Raw genomic sequence first — 15,446 nt, 5'->3', positions numbered from 1 at the left:
TGTCCCCATAGCATTTGGGTCAGGGTAGGTCATGACCTTGCCTTTGAATTGGGCAAATGTCTCATGGAGAGTCTGGATATAGAATAAGACCAGTGCTTTTTCAAAAGGAAGAAAAAAATGTATCAGAAGGTCTGTGTTCTTTCCACCCAGGGGTTACTACCCCTAACTTGACCTTTGCCCAGACCTCACTCTGCTCAGGTACTCATGCATCCTTGTGCCAGGACTACACTCTTCCTTCCATTAATCAGAGGATGCTGGTGGGAAGGTTGTATGCTAGGGATGGGCTTCCAGGTGGAAGGTGTGTTTATACCTTTACCTAGGCTGGGTAGTATCTCTACCTATTCACTCTTGATTATAATACTGTAAGAAACAGAGTACATTTATGAATGCAGTGTCATTACTCGAGATAATCTTCTGCCTGCTGTTTACCCTGCTAGTGGAAGGTTGGGCTTTTAACCACACTGTAGGATACAGAGCAAACCCATGTGAACCAGCCTTCTTGTGTCTGTGTCCCTCTCGCCCTGTCTCCCTGCAGAGTGACCTGGGAGGCTGCAATGGGACCTCGTCCATGGCCGTGATCAAAGATTACTATGCACTGAAGGAGAATGAAATCTGTGTGAGCCAAGGTGAGGTGGTCCAGGTCCTTGCCGTCAACCAGCAGAACATGTGCCTGGTGTACCAGCCTGCCAGCGACCATTCCCCTGCGGCTGAGGGCTGGGTCCCAGGCAACATCCTGGCACCCCTCACCAAAGCCACGGCAGCAGCAGAAAATAGTGACGGGAGCATCAAGTAAGTGCCTCATTGGCTTCCCCGGGAGAGGAGTATGTGGATTTTTTTAAAAATTCAAAAACAAAGAACACAAAATGCAAACACACAGTAGGGAATTACTGCTGCTTATTCTCGACAGTGCCACCGGAACCAAGGTTTGAGTGCTGGAACCACACACAGCATGGGGCATCCGGGCTGGATTATTTTGAATTTTTTTGTTGATGGTAGTGGCGGTGGTTTTTCTTTCCTTTTTGTTTATAATTTTGTGTTCATTTTTCCCCCCTCTTTTCCTCCCCTCATTAAGAAAAGAACCCTACTGAAACCCTAGGTGACAAAAGCATGCCTTTTCGTTGCTCCACTTGACCCATCACAGGATTCACTGGACTGGATGGCTATTTATATTGTATTAAGTTACTGATCTATATATATATTTTTTTTGATTGACGCCAGAAAATTACCTTAGCACAAATGCCAGACCTGTACAGGTCAGAGGCCCGCTGCTTCTCCCAGGAGAGAGGGGACTTTTTGGTTGTCTATGGCAATTCCTCTGTACAGACTATACCTTTTTTTTTTTTTTTTTTTTAACTTTCCCCTCCCCTGTAACTTTAATATATGTTCATGGTAACTTGTAAGATATTTCTCTTCCTTATTTTGGTTGCGAACACCCTTCTGAACACATTCCTATATAAAGTATTTTGCACTATTTAAAGAAACCCGTATGGATGAAGTCAGGTTGTGCAATATAATGGAGAGTCACAATGTTCATCATTGTACCTGTAATGTAACTAATAATTTTAAATGTACTATTTTAAATATGTAAAATAAATTTTCACCATGAGCATGTTTTCATGAAGTTAAAGACTAGTTGACCCTTTTTCCCCATTTCACTCTTCTGGGACTTTTAAATGTGCAAATGTTTCTTCTTCTTTTCTTTTCTTTCTTTTTTTTTTCCTTTTCTTTCCTTTTTTGTATTTTAAGAGTTGGTTGAATACATCGGCAGTTTTTTCCTACATAGTCACGAAAACTCCAACCCCAGCCTTTCTTTCTAAAGCCCCTACTGGTTTTCTCTTACCCCTGAGATGAGAAATGATGCAGATTGGATGCTGCCCAATTGGGTGACCTTGAAGTGCTGACGTAAATTAATGACTAGAGTAAAAGGCAGTGTTTGGCTTGCATTCCCCACAGCTTTCCACACTGGTGGTCATCCATGACAGCTAAAAGGGGCTCCCATAAGAGATATGAGCAGGGTCACCAACAGAACTGTACTTCTCTGGCCCTTTCTGTAGGGCCAGAAACTAGCAAGGGGCTAGGGACCACTGACCTCATTCTGGCCTTTCTAGGTAACTGCAGGCCCAACTGGAACTCTGTAGTGGCATGCAAATAAACCCAATTCATTTTATGCTGAAGACACTAGGCTTTGGTGCCCTTTAAGAAGCCTTGAACATAAAGGCCCTCAAAGTATTGGAGTTCTTATTAATCAGTGTCTTTATAGAGCTAAGTCATAATGATTTGTGATCTAATTATCCAGGCACTGAGCACATCTTCTTCCTCACCTTTGTCTTTTGGTCACACCTTTTATGGAAGGGAGGTCAAAGAGGTATCAGACTGGATGAAAAAGAACAGATTCAAAATATAAATTGGTCATTTTGGTTCCTTATCAGCTGCTTTTGCACAAGGATTGGTGGGGATGTGGAGCAAAGCAACTGATTAAAAGTGGTTGCCATTTATCAGCGAAGGACACTCACTGTACCCTCTCCAGGGCTTGAGATGATCACAGAGGTCAGAGTTGAATAAATGTCCCTGAAACTGTGTTTCCACATGAGTCCCTGGCTTGTTGCCAAGAGATGGAAGCTCCCCAAACCATGATGATGAGTTCTTCTGGGAAGAAGAATATGAAATTGCGCCTGTCTTGCCACTTGTTCTACTCAGTCTTCCTTCCAAACATTATGACATTTCTAGTTTCTCACCAAGCATACCGAATGACCCAGAGGGTTGTAATAAACCTAGGAACACACTCCCACACTCACACACGCACTGTGCTGTCTGCCCTGAGAGTCTTCAGCGGGGAGCTCCCTGACTCAAGATGTTCTCAGAAGGAGCTAAAGACATGGATTTGGGGGTGAAGATATAAGATAAAAGTTGAAGTTAATCGAGTGGTATCATCTAAGATTAGCTTCCATGACTGGTTCTCACTCAGCTACACAAAGTGGAATGAGGAGGTGGTATGCAGACAGTCCCAAAGAGTCTGCCTGTTTAGGAGCTGCAAGAGAAGGTCTGGCCAAGAGATTCTTGCCTCTTAAAGAAGCCCACTTTCCCAAAAAATTTGAGAACATGACTATGATTGCTGTTGCCTACTGAGAAGGTTTGTTGTTGACCATGCGTGTTAGTGATAAATGTTTTTGAAACACCTTCCTCAGAACATCCTAAAATCCCTGACATATGCTATACATTTTGGAATATTCTCCTCCTCCTAAATCTCATATACCTCTCTCTCTTTTCTCTCCTTTAACGAAGGCTCTTTTTATTGAGTCCTGCCTGCATAGGCCTAAATTTGACAAGGAGACACTGAAGGGAAGCCAACCTTTCTTACTCCAGACAATAATAGAGTTTCATCCAAACTCTGTGACCACACCTGAAATTCATGATGACTTGACTTTTGGTGTCTTTGTCTTTGAGTCCTAACATATCAAGAGCTCTGCTCTGAGCTTCTCTTTACAGATCTGTGAAGAAGTAGCTCCCAACCCTCTCGTGGGAAGAAGGAAGTTAGAATAGTGTGAAAGGGCACTGCCACCCTCACCTCCCTGAGAGCACATATCATCTCCCAAGAAGAAAACTCTAGGACCTCTTAATGGTTGACAGAGCCCTATATTCACAAACACTGAACGATGTGGAGCGCATACACCAAAAATTTTTTTATCCTAAAATGTCCAGATAAATGAGTGGTGCTTAACTATTTATTCAGTCAAATGCCCTAGAAAATCTTATCTGTGCCACAGTGTTTGGGAATGGGTACAGCTCAAATACAAATAACGAAATAGAAACCTCAAAACCATTCTTTTGGCTCTTTATATATGGTACTGGGAAAGTGCCAGTAGCTTATGTACTATAGATTATAATTCTTGTATCTTTCCTGTTTTCCCCCACTCCCCTAACCCTCCCATCCGTCCATCTGGCTTTGTCCTTCCCCTATCCATCATACCCTTCAGGAAGGGTATTCCTCAGTCCTATGAGGCCTCATCAGTATGATATAAAAACTTCCCTTGGTAGAATTTAATAACCCCGTACTCATATTTTTCTTAAATGCTGCAGTCAACCTTGCACATCTATCAGGTGGGGTCAAAGTTCATTCTCGCTCACTTCTGGTTTGAGGTGAAGTCAGCTGCCTGCCACCACAGTAGCTGGCATGCAGGTTTGGGGCCTCTGAAGCTGGGCATGACTGGAGCACCTCACCTACCGACTCACCCATGGGTGGCAAACCCACCCACCGCCTCACTCTACCCTGACCTACCATTTTGATTGGTACATTTTTTGGTACAACAGGAAGTCATGTTCATGGCATACTCTACGCATGAGAAAGCGGGCGGAAGTGGAGAACACGGGTAAAAATGAAGCCACAGGGCCTCGTAAACCCAAGGATATTCTGGGCAACAAAGTCTCTGTTAAAGTGAGTAGGTATTCCGGAGCTGTGTCCCACCTCTCATCTGTTCCCACCCTGCAACATTCTCAAGAGGCAATCTGGGTGGATGGGGATTTTTTTTTTCTCAGTACTGGGACCAGAGGGGAAGTAGTTTAACAGGATTTTGCATGCAAGATCGATTTATTTTTTATTTTTTATTTCTCCTGGCAACTTCGATTCAAATAAGTAAGTATCTCATTTTTTTCTTTTATACATTTATATTGTGCAGATGTTTTATAGCAAAATTATCTGCAACATTATTCTGTTAGAAATGCAAGGTGCTTGATTCATACGGAATTTCTCCAAGCTGCCCATTCAGTATCCTAGGGTTTGAAAATACATGCAGAGTAAAGAGATCAGGGATGCTTTCCAAACCCTCAACCCTATGAAATCTGAGGTTTGGAACTTAAGGCAGTGTGTCCTTGATAAAGCTTCATTTCTTTTCCCCAGAATTCAGACATGACCTTCAGGCCTGTGCATGGCAGGGGAGGGAGGCACATTGGTGAAGCCCAACTTACTGCTTTGTGATAACCCACCTATTACTCTGAACTCACTGATTCTAAGGTTCAGTGGACCTTTGTTGCCCCCTCCCCATCTTGAAACAATGTGATCTGTTTTCTTTACCTTGGGCCCTCTGAAAAGATCTGCCTTTGGACAATGGAAATTAGACTGCTGATGTTTAATTGTGTTCTGATGCATGGTTACCTATCTACCTGGCACATTTTTTCCCCCTTCCTAAGCAAAATAAGAACGACTGAAACCCATTCTAATGTCCTTCTTGGGGAAAAGAAATTGTATTCTCTCCTTCACCTTCATCTGGGAAGCCACCCTCACAGAGGACCACAGTTTGAATTCGACAGCACTCATGCTTCATTTGGTTGCTTCCATTGCTATTTCCTGTGAGATGAGCGGCTGTACATGACCCCAGCCTCACTCAGCTCCTGAAAAGAGCATGCTGCCACCCTTGGTGATCCGCACCCCCACCTTAAAAGCACCTGGTTTTCTCTCTGCCCGATTTCCCATCGCCCACGCTTCTCCGAAGTTCTCCTTGCTCTCTAGCAAAAGCTGCCTGTGTTCTAACTGTGTTCTCTTTCTTCCCCCTTCCTCATGCTGCTCATCAAGGAGACGAACAGTTCCGAGGAGTCAGAGTGTGATGATCTTGATCCTAATACTAGCATGGAGGTAGAAGCAGCTATTGTTGTCCTATTTCCTACAGTGATTGTCTTTTTCAATGTGTTCTGTGACAGCGACCTTACTAAAGGGACCAGCCACTTAAGGATAAATTGTTATGTCAGGGCATCTCTGGGGTTCCATTCCAAATTACAAACAAACAAACAAACTTAGTTCAGTTCAATTTTGATAGAAAACTCTACCTAGATATATTTTTAAAAACACACTCTGCTTCTCTTGAATGTTTGCTTAATATTTTCTTATTTGGCAGATTTGGTTTTATGCAGAAGATATCTGACTTCATTAATAAAAACTTAGAACACATTTTTTTTTCATGGAAAACAGCATCATAAAGAGTTATTGGTTCCAAGCTACAAGACAAGAACTCATTAGTTTTTGTCTTCTCCTCTTTCATTTCTCCCTCTTCCCTTTTCCCCCTTTCTCTCCCGTGTATCCTCTGTATGTGGTTCTTCTATTGGACCTAATCCTTCCTCAAGATTCCAGCAAAATCATGTTTTAAGTACGATTTTCTGGAGACCTGGCACTCATCACTATGTATAGCTGGCTGATAGCAAATGAGGAGTAACCCCAGAACCCACCTTTGCCCAGCCTCCAGGGCTCCTGGGCAGCAGCTGTGCCCACTGTGGGGAAAAAGAAGCTCTGGGGATGGCCTCCCTCCCAGAAAATGAGCAGCAGCCTCTCTAGAAACAGAGAGACTGAAACGCTGCCTGGGACCTTTCTCTCACTCTGGGATGACAGGGACGTGGGAGTGGAACCAGCACCTCCACCAGCAAGAACACTGAATCGACTTTGAACTCTTTCTAGGCTAGAAACTATTTGGGGTTATAGAAACAGGATTCTTACATAGCTTACCACTGAGTGACAGCCATTCAAATTTATGGACCCTAGAGAATTTGAGCAAACTTGGAGCTGGCATGCCCTGCTGTTTTGTCTTTCAGAGTTAATCGAAATTTTTTCTCCAAATCTGCGCCTCCATCTTCAGTAAAGGATAAAAGTTTAGAGATTTCCTCTAAGCACAAAATAGAGAATTTAAAATTCTTGTCTTTTTATAGCCCTAAGCTAATACTTAACAAAATAGACTTTTATTGTTCTTATTCTAATTTGACCTAATCCCAAAGAAACCACCATATTATGACAACCACCACAAAACCCAAGAAAGACCATGCATCCCAAGATGGGGTAAGTCAACTGGGGAAAATGCCAATTGAGTTGAATCGGGCCAGGGACAAGTGGCTGAAAGTAGGAGTTCTGCCAGGATAAAATAGTCCCCTGTGGATGTGGGTATTGCCACAGAGCTAAATCTGGCAGGCGTGGGTCAGTGCAGTGCTCCACTGTGGGAGGAATTGGATACTGCATTTGTAACCTAAATGTATCGTAGAGAAAGAGGAAGCTGGGGGAAGTTTCTGGCTCTGCTTTCCTTGCGGTTTCATAGCATAGACACTAGCTCCTGTGGAGCCCGCACCTGTCAGCTTGTAGATGCCTGGTGGACCCTGTATCTCCAGCTTAAGTGTTGCTGGCATGTATCAGAGATATCATTTGCAAGTGGAGGAAGGCCAGGTGGTGGGGGAGTGGGGGTGGGAAAGCTAGGTATCTGTGTTCCAGAAGGCAATTTGGGACCTTTTTCAGCTCTAGTGGACCCAGGGGAGAAGAGTGACTTTCCCACGCTGCTCTTTAAAGGAAGAAGTGGGCACAAGGTGTTGGTAGACCAAGTGAAGAACACACACTGAGTTTAACTGATGCAATCAGATGCTCCATTCTACATTTAGATAAGCAAAAGTGTGTATTCACACACACACACACACACACACACACACACACGCCTTAACCTTGCTTCGTGAATTGCACACATTTCTAAGGTTTGTATTCATCCAAGGCTTGCAGCCTTTGCATGGCCTGAGTGTGATGGGTCCCAGGGAGGGTCTATGGGGTACATAAGCAAGGGCATTAGGATGTCAATGCTGAACAGAGGAAAGCCAAAAATGGTGTTGGCGCATGTCTGAAACGATTTCAGACACAATAGCTGAGGCAGAAATTTCAGTTAACTGGAGCTCTCAAGGGTCATGTGATTGGAAACTGCAAATATTCTGGTTAACCCAGGGTTTCTGTAGGAGTGCATGCAGCCCTTTCTATTCCGTATGGATTCTTCTAAGCATCAGCGAGCTCTTCTGCACTGTGTTGTCCTCTTAAAATTAACTCTGAGCGCATAAGCATGTGCTGAAGAAAAATGAGCATCTTGGCACTGCTACATTAGTATTTTCAGACACAAATAGGATAAAGTCAACCTGTTAAATGTGAGTTAAGAATGTTCTCAAGAGGTAGGTAAGTAGAACTTTATTGCAAAGTCCATTGCAGAAGAAAGTGGCCAGGGATACACAGGAAGAAAGCTATACCTTAAAGACTTGGCTTGAGAAGCAGATGGTAGGTCTACCTCTTGAAGCCCTCTCACTGCTAAAATGATAGCTTTGGGCATTATTACCAAGCCCAGACTGGCCCCAACCTCACTCCAGTCTTCTAAATCTGATTGCTGTAATGGGTGTTGTCTCTTTGGGAACATATGCCTTGTGCCCTTCTGAGCTGGGCTACAACTCCTGTGGCCTGTGCTATAAGCTCCTGTGCCTGGAACCCAGCTTACATGGTCCATGCACCCTGTGCACCACTTGATGCTAGGTCTCCGAATAATAAGTCCTACCCTGCTGACTGCCTGGCTACGCATAGGCTCTTACCTCCATGTGAATATCATTACCCAAACATTCTTTAATTTGTCTCAATTGGTGAATTGAAGGGTTCCTATAAGGAGCAGTTTCCTGGGGTCTTTGCTTACACACCAGCTGCTTGCTATCCTGAGGGCTGCCATATGTCCTGCCATATTGTTTTAGGGAGCTATATCAGCACATCCTTGGAAGCTAATTAATAGGAATGTAATTTACCTTGAATCCTTGGAATCTGATTTACGAAGCTTTCCAAGGCTGCCCAATTATCTAAAGGAGGCTGTTTTGCTCCAATATTCACATTCTTTTTTCTTCCCCTGTAGGGACACACTTGTGAATATTGTTAAGCACGACCCCTACTCCCTGCTCCCAGCACCACCAGTAGCTATAAGATTGGTTCTGGGCCTGTGCAGTCCCCTGTGGCATAGCACCCCTTCTCTCCTGCAGATCTGTGACCACACGTCAGAGAGAACTGGTCTAAATATGACAAGGGTCTGTTCATAGTTCAGCTTACTTCTTTACCTAGTTCTGATTACACTTTGGGAGCAGGAGCAGAGGGAGATGTTATAGATGAGGGAAATGTATCAATGTGGAGCAAGAGTCAAATCAGTCCTAAAACCAAAGATGAGGCTGTCTTGGAAATAAGTTAATATTAATTCATTTTTCCAGTACAGCTTAGACTGCTGATTCCTTTTATTCACAAGGAGCATAGATGTGTGTTGGTGGGCTGAGTGCCATATGTCCATTTGCCAGCTTCTCAGTCCTACCTCTGCCCCTGCGCTGATGCCCAGGCTGGAGCCAGGGCTCTGGGCTCAAGGCTCAGCATCTGCCATCTGAGCCAATGCACGTCTCTGAGAAGTCTAGGTCCTTTCTGAGCTGTATTGGATTTCTCTGAGGGTCCAAGCTAGACAGGTTCCCATACCCATGCCATCTCTGAAAGCCGTCTGAGGACCGCGTTGATGCTTGGGTTTTTGCACCTACGCTGGAGGAGGAAGGCCTGAACCAACCTCCCAGACTTAGACCTTTATCTTCAGGGACAAGGATTCTCAGCCTGGCTTCTAGGGGAAGCCCAATTAATTAAATGCATCTTAACTTTTTTAAATGCCCAATACCACTTTTAGAAGTGAGGCAATCCGTCAGAGTAAGAAGGTGTCAAGAGTCCAGAAAGACTGCCTCTCTGCCCCAGCCACTTAACATGGGGCATGACTAAATGCAGACATTACCCTTGGTCGTGATGCCGGCCACAAGATATTTAGCTCAAGGAGTCACTTTCCACAGTAAGAATGGGGCTGGGATCTTGTGGGAAAGTTTTTGAAAGATGAGGGAAGGAAAACACTTAGAAAGGTGAAGCTGATTTGGGGAAATTTTTCCAGTTAGGGTAAGAATTAGATTTTCAGAGTTGACAGAAACTTAGAAACCTTTAATTAGCCCCATCTCCTTTATGTGTTTTTTTTTATTGTGATAAAATGTGTGTGTGTATATATGTATATATGTGTGTGTATAAATTTGCCATCTTAACCATTTTTAAGTGGAATTAGATACCTTCACAAACTGTGCAATCATCACTACTGTTCATTTCCAGACTTTTTTCATCATCCCGATCTGAAACTGTACTCCCTAAACAACTCCCCATTCCCCTCCTCCCTCCAGCCCCTTCAGAAGACTTTTAGAAGAGGAAACTGAGGCGGAGTAAGTTGTCACTTTCTGTTTGAAAACGAGAAGGTGCCCTGAAGTCAGTATCTGATTGTCCCTGGTAGTTGTTCCCCCACCTACACCATTCTGCTCCCCTCTTGGAGCACCCCATCTCCGGGCTGGGGTTAATCTAAAACACAGATCCTGACAGAAGAGGAGACCTTCCTTCTAGTGCCATTTTTCTGTATAGATTTGTCATTCAATGTCCCAGCTCAGCAAAGAGAAATATCATTTCTGCCCATCACAGCTTTCCAAGGCTGAAGCATGATATAAATAAAAATCAAACGAAGGCAGCATCACATGGAAAGAACACTGGAATGAGAGTCAGAAAACCTGGACTCCAGTCCAGCTACTGCCAGCCGTGAGGCCTCAGGCCAACTAGCCTCTCTGAGCCCCGGGTTTCTCTGTGGGAGGACGCACAGCTCCAAGGGTACAGGTGTTTCTCTAAGTGATTTGGGACGCTTTGAGCACTGTGCAGGTCTAAGGTGTGTTATCAAAGGACTTTGAGACGTTTTGCTCTCCTGAACTTGACTCTGAAAACAATGAAACCCCGACAGAAGAGGAAGAGAAGATTCTGAGCCTTGCGCCTGAAACTTGTTCTGCAGAGGGTATGGCGGGAATAGACTCCTGAGACCTGACTAGAGTATCTACTCCTTGCTCGGGAAAGAGTTGGAGTGGCCGGAGCTGACCCTTTTTGCCCTCGCCAATCCCACATTCCTCAGCTCCAGCTTTCACGTCTTTAAAGAGCTAGCCTGCTGTTCCTACCTCAGCTGTTTGGGCTCCTTGTCCCAGATTCAGAGCTTCAAAATAACCTGGCCAGACAGATGGAAGGAAACTTTTACACCCCTGGTCAGGTGACTGATCTCCTGGCATCACCAGTGTGTTTCCACCAATGCCTATTTCTGTGTTTTATAAAAAGAAATTTTTTATGAAAAAACTATTGGGAGAAAAAGCGAAGTGTCACATTCCTTTTGCTTTATTTTTACAAAATATTTTCTTTGTAATGTATCTGATGAGTTTGGCCTAGAGACTCACTTTCCTTGCCTAGCTTTGTTCTGACTCTACATGCAGATTGATTTATATTCTGCCACTAAAGAGAAAGGCATTTAGTTTGCTGGAGCTGGCATTTCTCCTGGAGCTTTTCCACTGCGTATTCACATCTATTACGCCTTCTATTCCTTGTGACCACCAGGTGGAGATGGGCTTTTCTTACCCTCCTAGAGGAAACAGGTTTAGAGAAGTCATAGTCATTTGATCAATAAATAGAGCAGGTCCTGAATGTGGTGCTTCAAGAGGCTAACCTTGGTGTGTGATGTAGAGGAAGTCTGTCATGGGCTCAGATACCTTCCTAAGAAGGGTCAGGTTCAGGCCTCCCCTATTGCACATCTACTTGTTGGAGGAGAATTTCTTCTTCAACAACTTTTTAAATCCCTTGACAGTGGGGGTAATTACGTGGCCTCACCCACACCCTTTCCCAGTGACTCAGGAGTCTAACCATAGAAGCCAAGAAAGGAAGTCCAACTGCATGAACTGGAAGCGTCTGAATTGGTTTCTCGGGCCAACACAGTCAGTACGCCCTGGGTCATGCACGTCCTGTGGCACCCTCACCCTAGCCTGGTGGCCTAGCCCATTTCACTTGTTATACAGTAATGAGATTACGAAGTGCCATTGACAAGGGAGAAGCTGCTCTAAGAGCCAGCTATTGGAGGAATAAGAGCCGCCACCTCCCAACACCCTCCTACTCCTCATGCTATCAGAGTTCACCTACGTGCTCACTCGACGTAATGTCCTTCAATTTACCAAAATTTAATAACACAAACATTACAGTATTGAAGCGAGTACTATGCAGGATCAGGGAAAGGATGTCAGGCTGGGCATTCCTATTTGGGGACTCCAAAGGAGCTCCAAGTCGACCTTGTACATTCTCATATCTTTAGAGCAAATTTTAACCTGTTGAGGGTCCTTAGACTCTGAGAATAGAGATTATATATATATTATAGGGAATAGAGATTATCAGGGTGAAATCATTAAGTGATGATATCTCGAAACATTCATTCATAAAGATTGTATCCACGGTCAAGCTTTTGGCTTCCAGGTTGGTAATGAGATTTATAGAAAGGAGATTATAACACCCCCACTGACCATCCTCGCCCCCGACCGGAGTCCCTTCCTGACCGACATTTAGGATACTAAGAACACAGTGAGAGCAACATGCACAGCAATAAACCGCCTTTTGTTCCTTCCCCTTCAACTGTTTTGTGGGAAAGCTGATAGATTTTTTTTCATTATTCTATTAAAAGTCATATTTTCATCCTCTTATTTTTGAGGACACACTACATGTTCACTAAACAAAATACAAAGGAGGGGTGAGAGAGAAATTTGGACTAGAAACGCCCATAAAACAATATGATTCACACATGACCATTCCTAGAGACCTGCACCCAACAATTAGTGCTTATACATTCTCCTCACGAATACATGAAACTTTTTACAGAAATTGACTCATAAAGCAAATCTCATCAAAAATTGAGGACTCAATATCATATAGATCAAGTACTCTAACCACAATGCAATTAAGTTAGAAATCAGTAACAAAAAAAATATTTTTAAAAAATCTCTTACATTTAGAAATTTTAAAACACTTCTATTAACAATTAGGTCAAAGAAAAAATCATAGTTAAAGAAAAAATACTTGGAACTAAATGATAATGAAAATAGGAAGTTTGGAACTAGTTCAGAGATAGTGCTCTGACTGGGATTGAGTTGTAGTACAATAAAAGATACATTTTTTTGTAGCTTGCTTTGTTAAATGAGCAGAGATAGGAAGATTTTCTAAAATTTTAGAAAGTTATTTTCTAAACATTCAGAAAAATATTTTCTAAAAATTCAGAAAATGTGTCTGCTGGTTTGGCCAGATTGAAATATGAAGGGTTAAAACTCCAAACCAGAAATCACACCTACATTTTTAGAAGTTGTTTTTAAAAAAAGAAAGAAAAAAGAAAGAAACATTAGTTTATTCAAAATAGCTCTGAGTTGAACCTTGGTTTGAGTTTCTTTTGACTATTTTTATTCCTTCAGCTTTCTCGATAATGTAGTTTCGAACTGTGTTTTATGACTGGTGATAAGGGAATTAGAAAAAATAAGGTAGAGGTATTTTTCTTCTGAAGTCAGTTGTCACCTGGTTTTCTGGACAGATGGAGAGAACTGCACCATTACTCTTAGGATACAGAGTCAGAGTCTTGGACATTGGCTGACAAGAAACATAGTCTCAAGATTTCTTCAAAGCTCAGCTTGTTATTCAACACTTGATTTTACCTGTGATTCTTTCCTGTTACCTCACTAAGCCTCCCATTTTGAAGAAAAAGGTCAAGAAAATAATTGGAATTCTCTCCAACGGGAAAAAACAAGTTGCAGACAGACGGACCACATTGTGGTGGGGTTTTTTCTCCATCTAGGAGTCAGCCCTACCTCCTGCTGCCCTCTGCTGTTCAAATAAAACCAGATTCCTAAGCAGCTCTTTATGACTCTGTGCAAGCCTCGTCCTCTTGGATTTGGGTCTCCCAGAGAGCGAACATGGCAATTTATATGTGTCGTCTTTCCTCTACTACCGCTTTCACTTGGGATTTCAGTTCTCTCCTCCTTCCCATCTACCACTCTACACGGACTCCCAAACTGTTCCTCAGGAAGGAAAACATTAGGTTTCAAGAAATACGTGCGGTTTATGGTTAACCTCAGGTCCCAGCCTGATACCTCAGGTCCCTGCACACATCAACGATGACCATTAGACAAGGTGGGCAAGAGACCTAAATGCTAGCCTATTGACTGAGTGACCTCAACAGATTTAACAAATACGTGATCTTCTGCTATGTGCAAGATGCTGTGCTAAGTAGTGTGACAGATGGTACACAAAACATATAAAAGAATTGTTATCTTTAAAGGGTTCGCAAGTCTAATTGAGCAATAACACACAGGGAAGACATTATTGTAGACGGTCACATGATCAGAGCCATAGTTGCCAGCCGCTGGAAGAGCAGGGGGCAGTAGACGATCACTCACTACTGGCTAAATCTCAGGCATGGACTGACCAATGAAGCTCCAGAGCAAGTCTCATTCCTGATTAATGGAAACAGGAAAACACTCCAAGCTCACGGCAAGACATTTTTTCAACTCTCCACCTCCAAATTAGCATCCCATTACTTTAAATTTTCCTTGATTTGATAAATATAGAAGGAGTGCTTATGTGCCAGGTATCGTGCAAGGCTCCGAGGCAATATCAGTCGACAAAACACAACCCTTGCACTCATGGGCCCAGTAAGTTTTGGGAGCTATATACAAATATATAAGGTGTTACACTGCTATATAAGAAGGCCATCACGATCCTCCTGCAGTCCACATTCCTGCTTGCTTCCAAGGAGAAAGAGGAAAAATGAGGAAGGAATCTTTATGGGCATAATCCAGAGTCAAGGTAGGAAAAAGCATTGGCGTGGCTTTTTCCCAGACTCTTGGTCCTTGCTAGAGGAGTTTGAAAAAGAGAATTAAGTGGAGAGAGAAGATGGAGAGCAAGGTTGGAGAGCAGAGGTAAGCGGATAGGACTTGACATTGATGACAAAGTCTCTCAATGCTTTCCCCAAGACCTGGCCTCTGCACTGAATGCTGTGGTGGAAAGAGCACTCAGAGCCAGTCCTGTATCACTGTCTCTATGCTCTTGCACATACTCGTCTGGAAATGGAAGTAAATTACACTTGCTTTGCACTTCCTCCCCGGTTTCAAAGGAGCAAAGGAAGGAATTTATTTGTAAGTTGTTTCTGCCAACTACATAATGCTACACAAGTCGGCAATGTTATTACCATTATCAGCAACACCTGGGCCGGCCCAGAGGCAGAGGAATGAAGACCGATACTTCTCACAAGCCCTTCCAGATAGAGAACCTGCAGTGAAGCCTTATGGCAACCTTTCTTTCCAAACTTTCTTGCTAAAATCTACACCCAAACTAGGAAGATTTGTTTTCTAAACAGTGAGTGTATTTAATAATATACTTAAAGCAGATGAGACTGTGATGAAAAAGAGGAGTAAGGCAAGAAATCTTCTAAGCAGCAGTTTGGGGCATTGCTTTATTAAAGTACCAGCCCAGTGCAGGTTCGTGAAACCCCACCTAACCTGCCATTTGTCTCCTCCATTTGTCCTTTATCTTCTCTCTGAGACGCCTGGTGTAGACTCTGTCTTGCTCCCGTGTGGAATCCCATCACGACGGGAAGTACGGGCCACCAAACAAAGCTGGCAGCATTTCCAAATTGCTTTTACCCTAGATGCCTTCTGATTGAGTGGAGGTGAGACAAGGGGTAGGGCCGTGCTTCGTGTCCGTTGAAGGCTGGTCATTAACATCAACCAAGAACCCTTCTGGATTTTGTCCA

The 15,446-nt window shown here is 43.4% G+C and overlaps 1 protein-coding gene across 20 annotated transcripts in view; it reads left to right on the top strand.

The window, feature by feature from the left end:
* KALRN (kalirin RhoGEF kinase) overlaps nt 1-15,446 on the top strand; it is a 592,295-nt gene that overhangs the window by 552,162 nt on the left and 24,687 nt on the right. For 12 of the 20 annotated variants that reach the window (XM_036219576.1, XM_036219573.1, XM_036219571.1 and 9 more), the window contains 3 exons: nt 536-789; nt 4,309-4,432; nt 5,567-5,626. In XM_036219576.1, the coding sequence (XP_036075469.1) occupies nt 536-789; nt 4,309-4,432; nt 5,567-5,626 (438 nt within the window). Of the gene's footprint in view, nt 1-535; nt 1,622-4,308; nt 4,433-5,566; nt 5,627-15,446 lie in introns of those variants that run through there. The other 8 variants (XM_036219588.1, XM_036219586.1, XM_036219587.1 and 5 more) reach the window with 5 other exon arrangements.

This window comes from Rousettus aegyptiacus, unplaced genomic scaffold, assembly GCF_014176215.1.
Source record: "Rousettus aegyptiacus isolate mRouAeg1 unplaced genomic scaffold, mRouAeg1.p scaffold_m13_p_4, whole genome shotgun sequence".
In the NCBI taxonomy this organism is placed as follows: Eukaryota; Metazoa; Chordata; class Mammalia; order Chiroptera; family Pteropodidae; genus Rousettus; species Rousettus aegyptiacus.
Note: the sequence above shows the minus strand (reverse complement) of the source record. Positions and strands in the feature narration are given on the sequence as shown.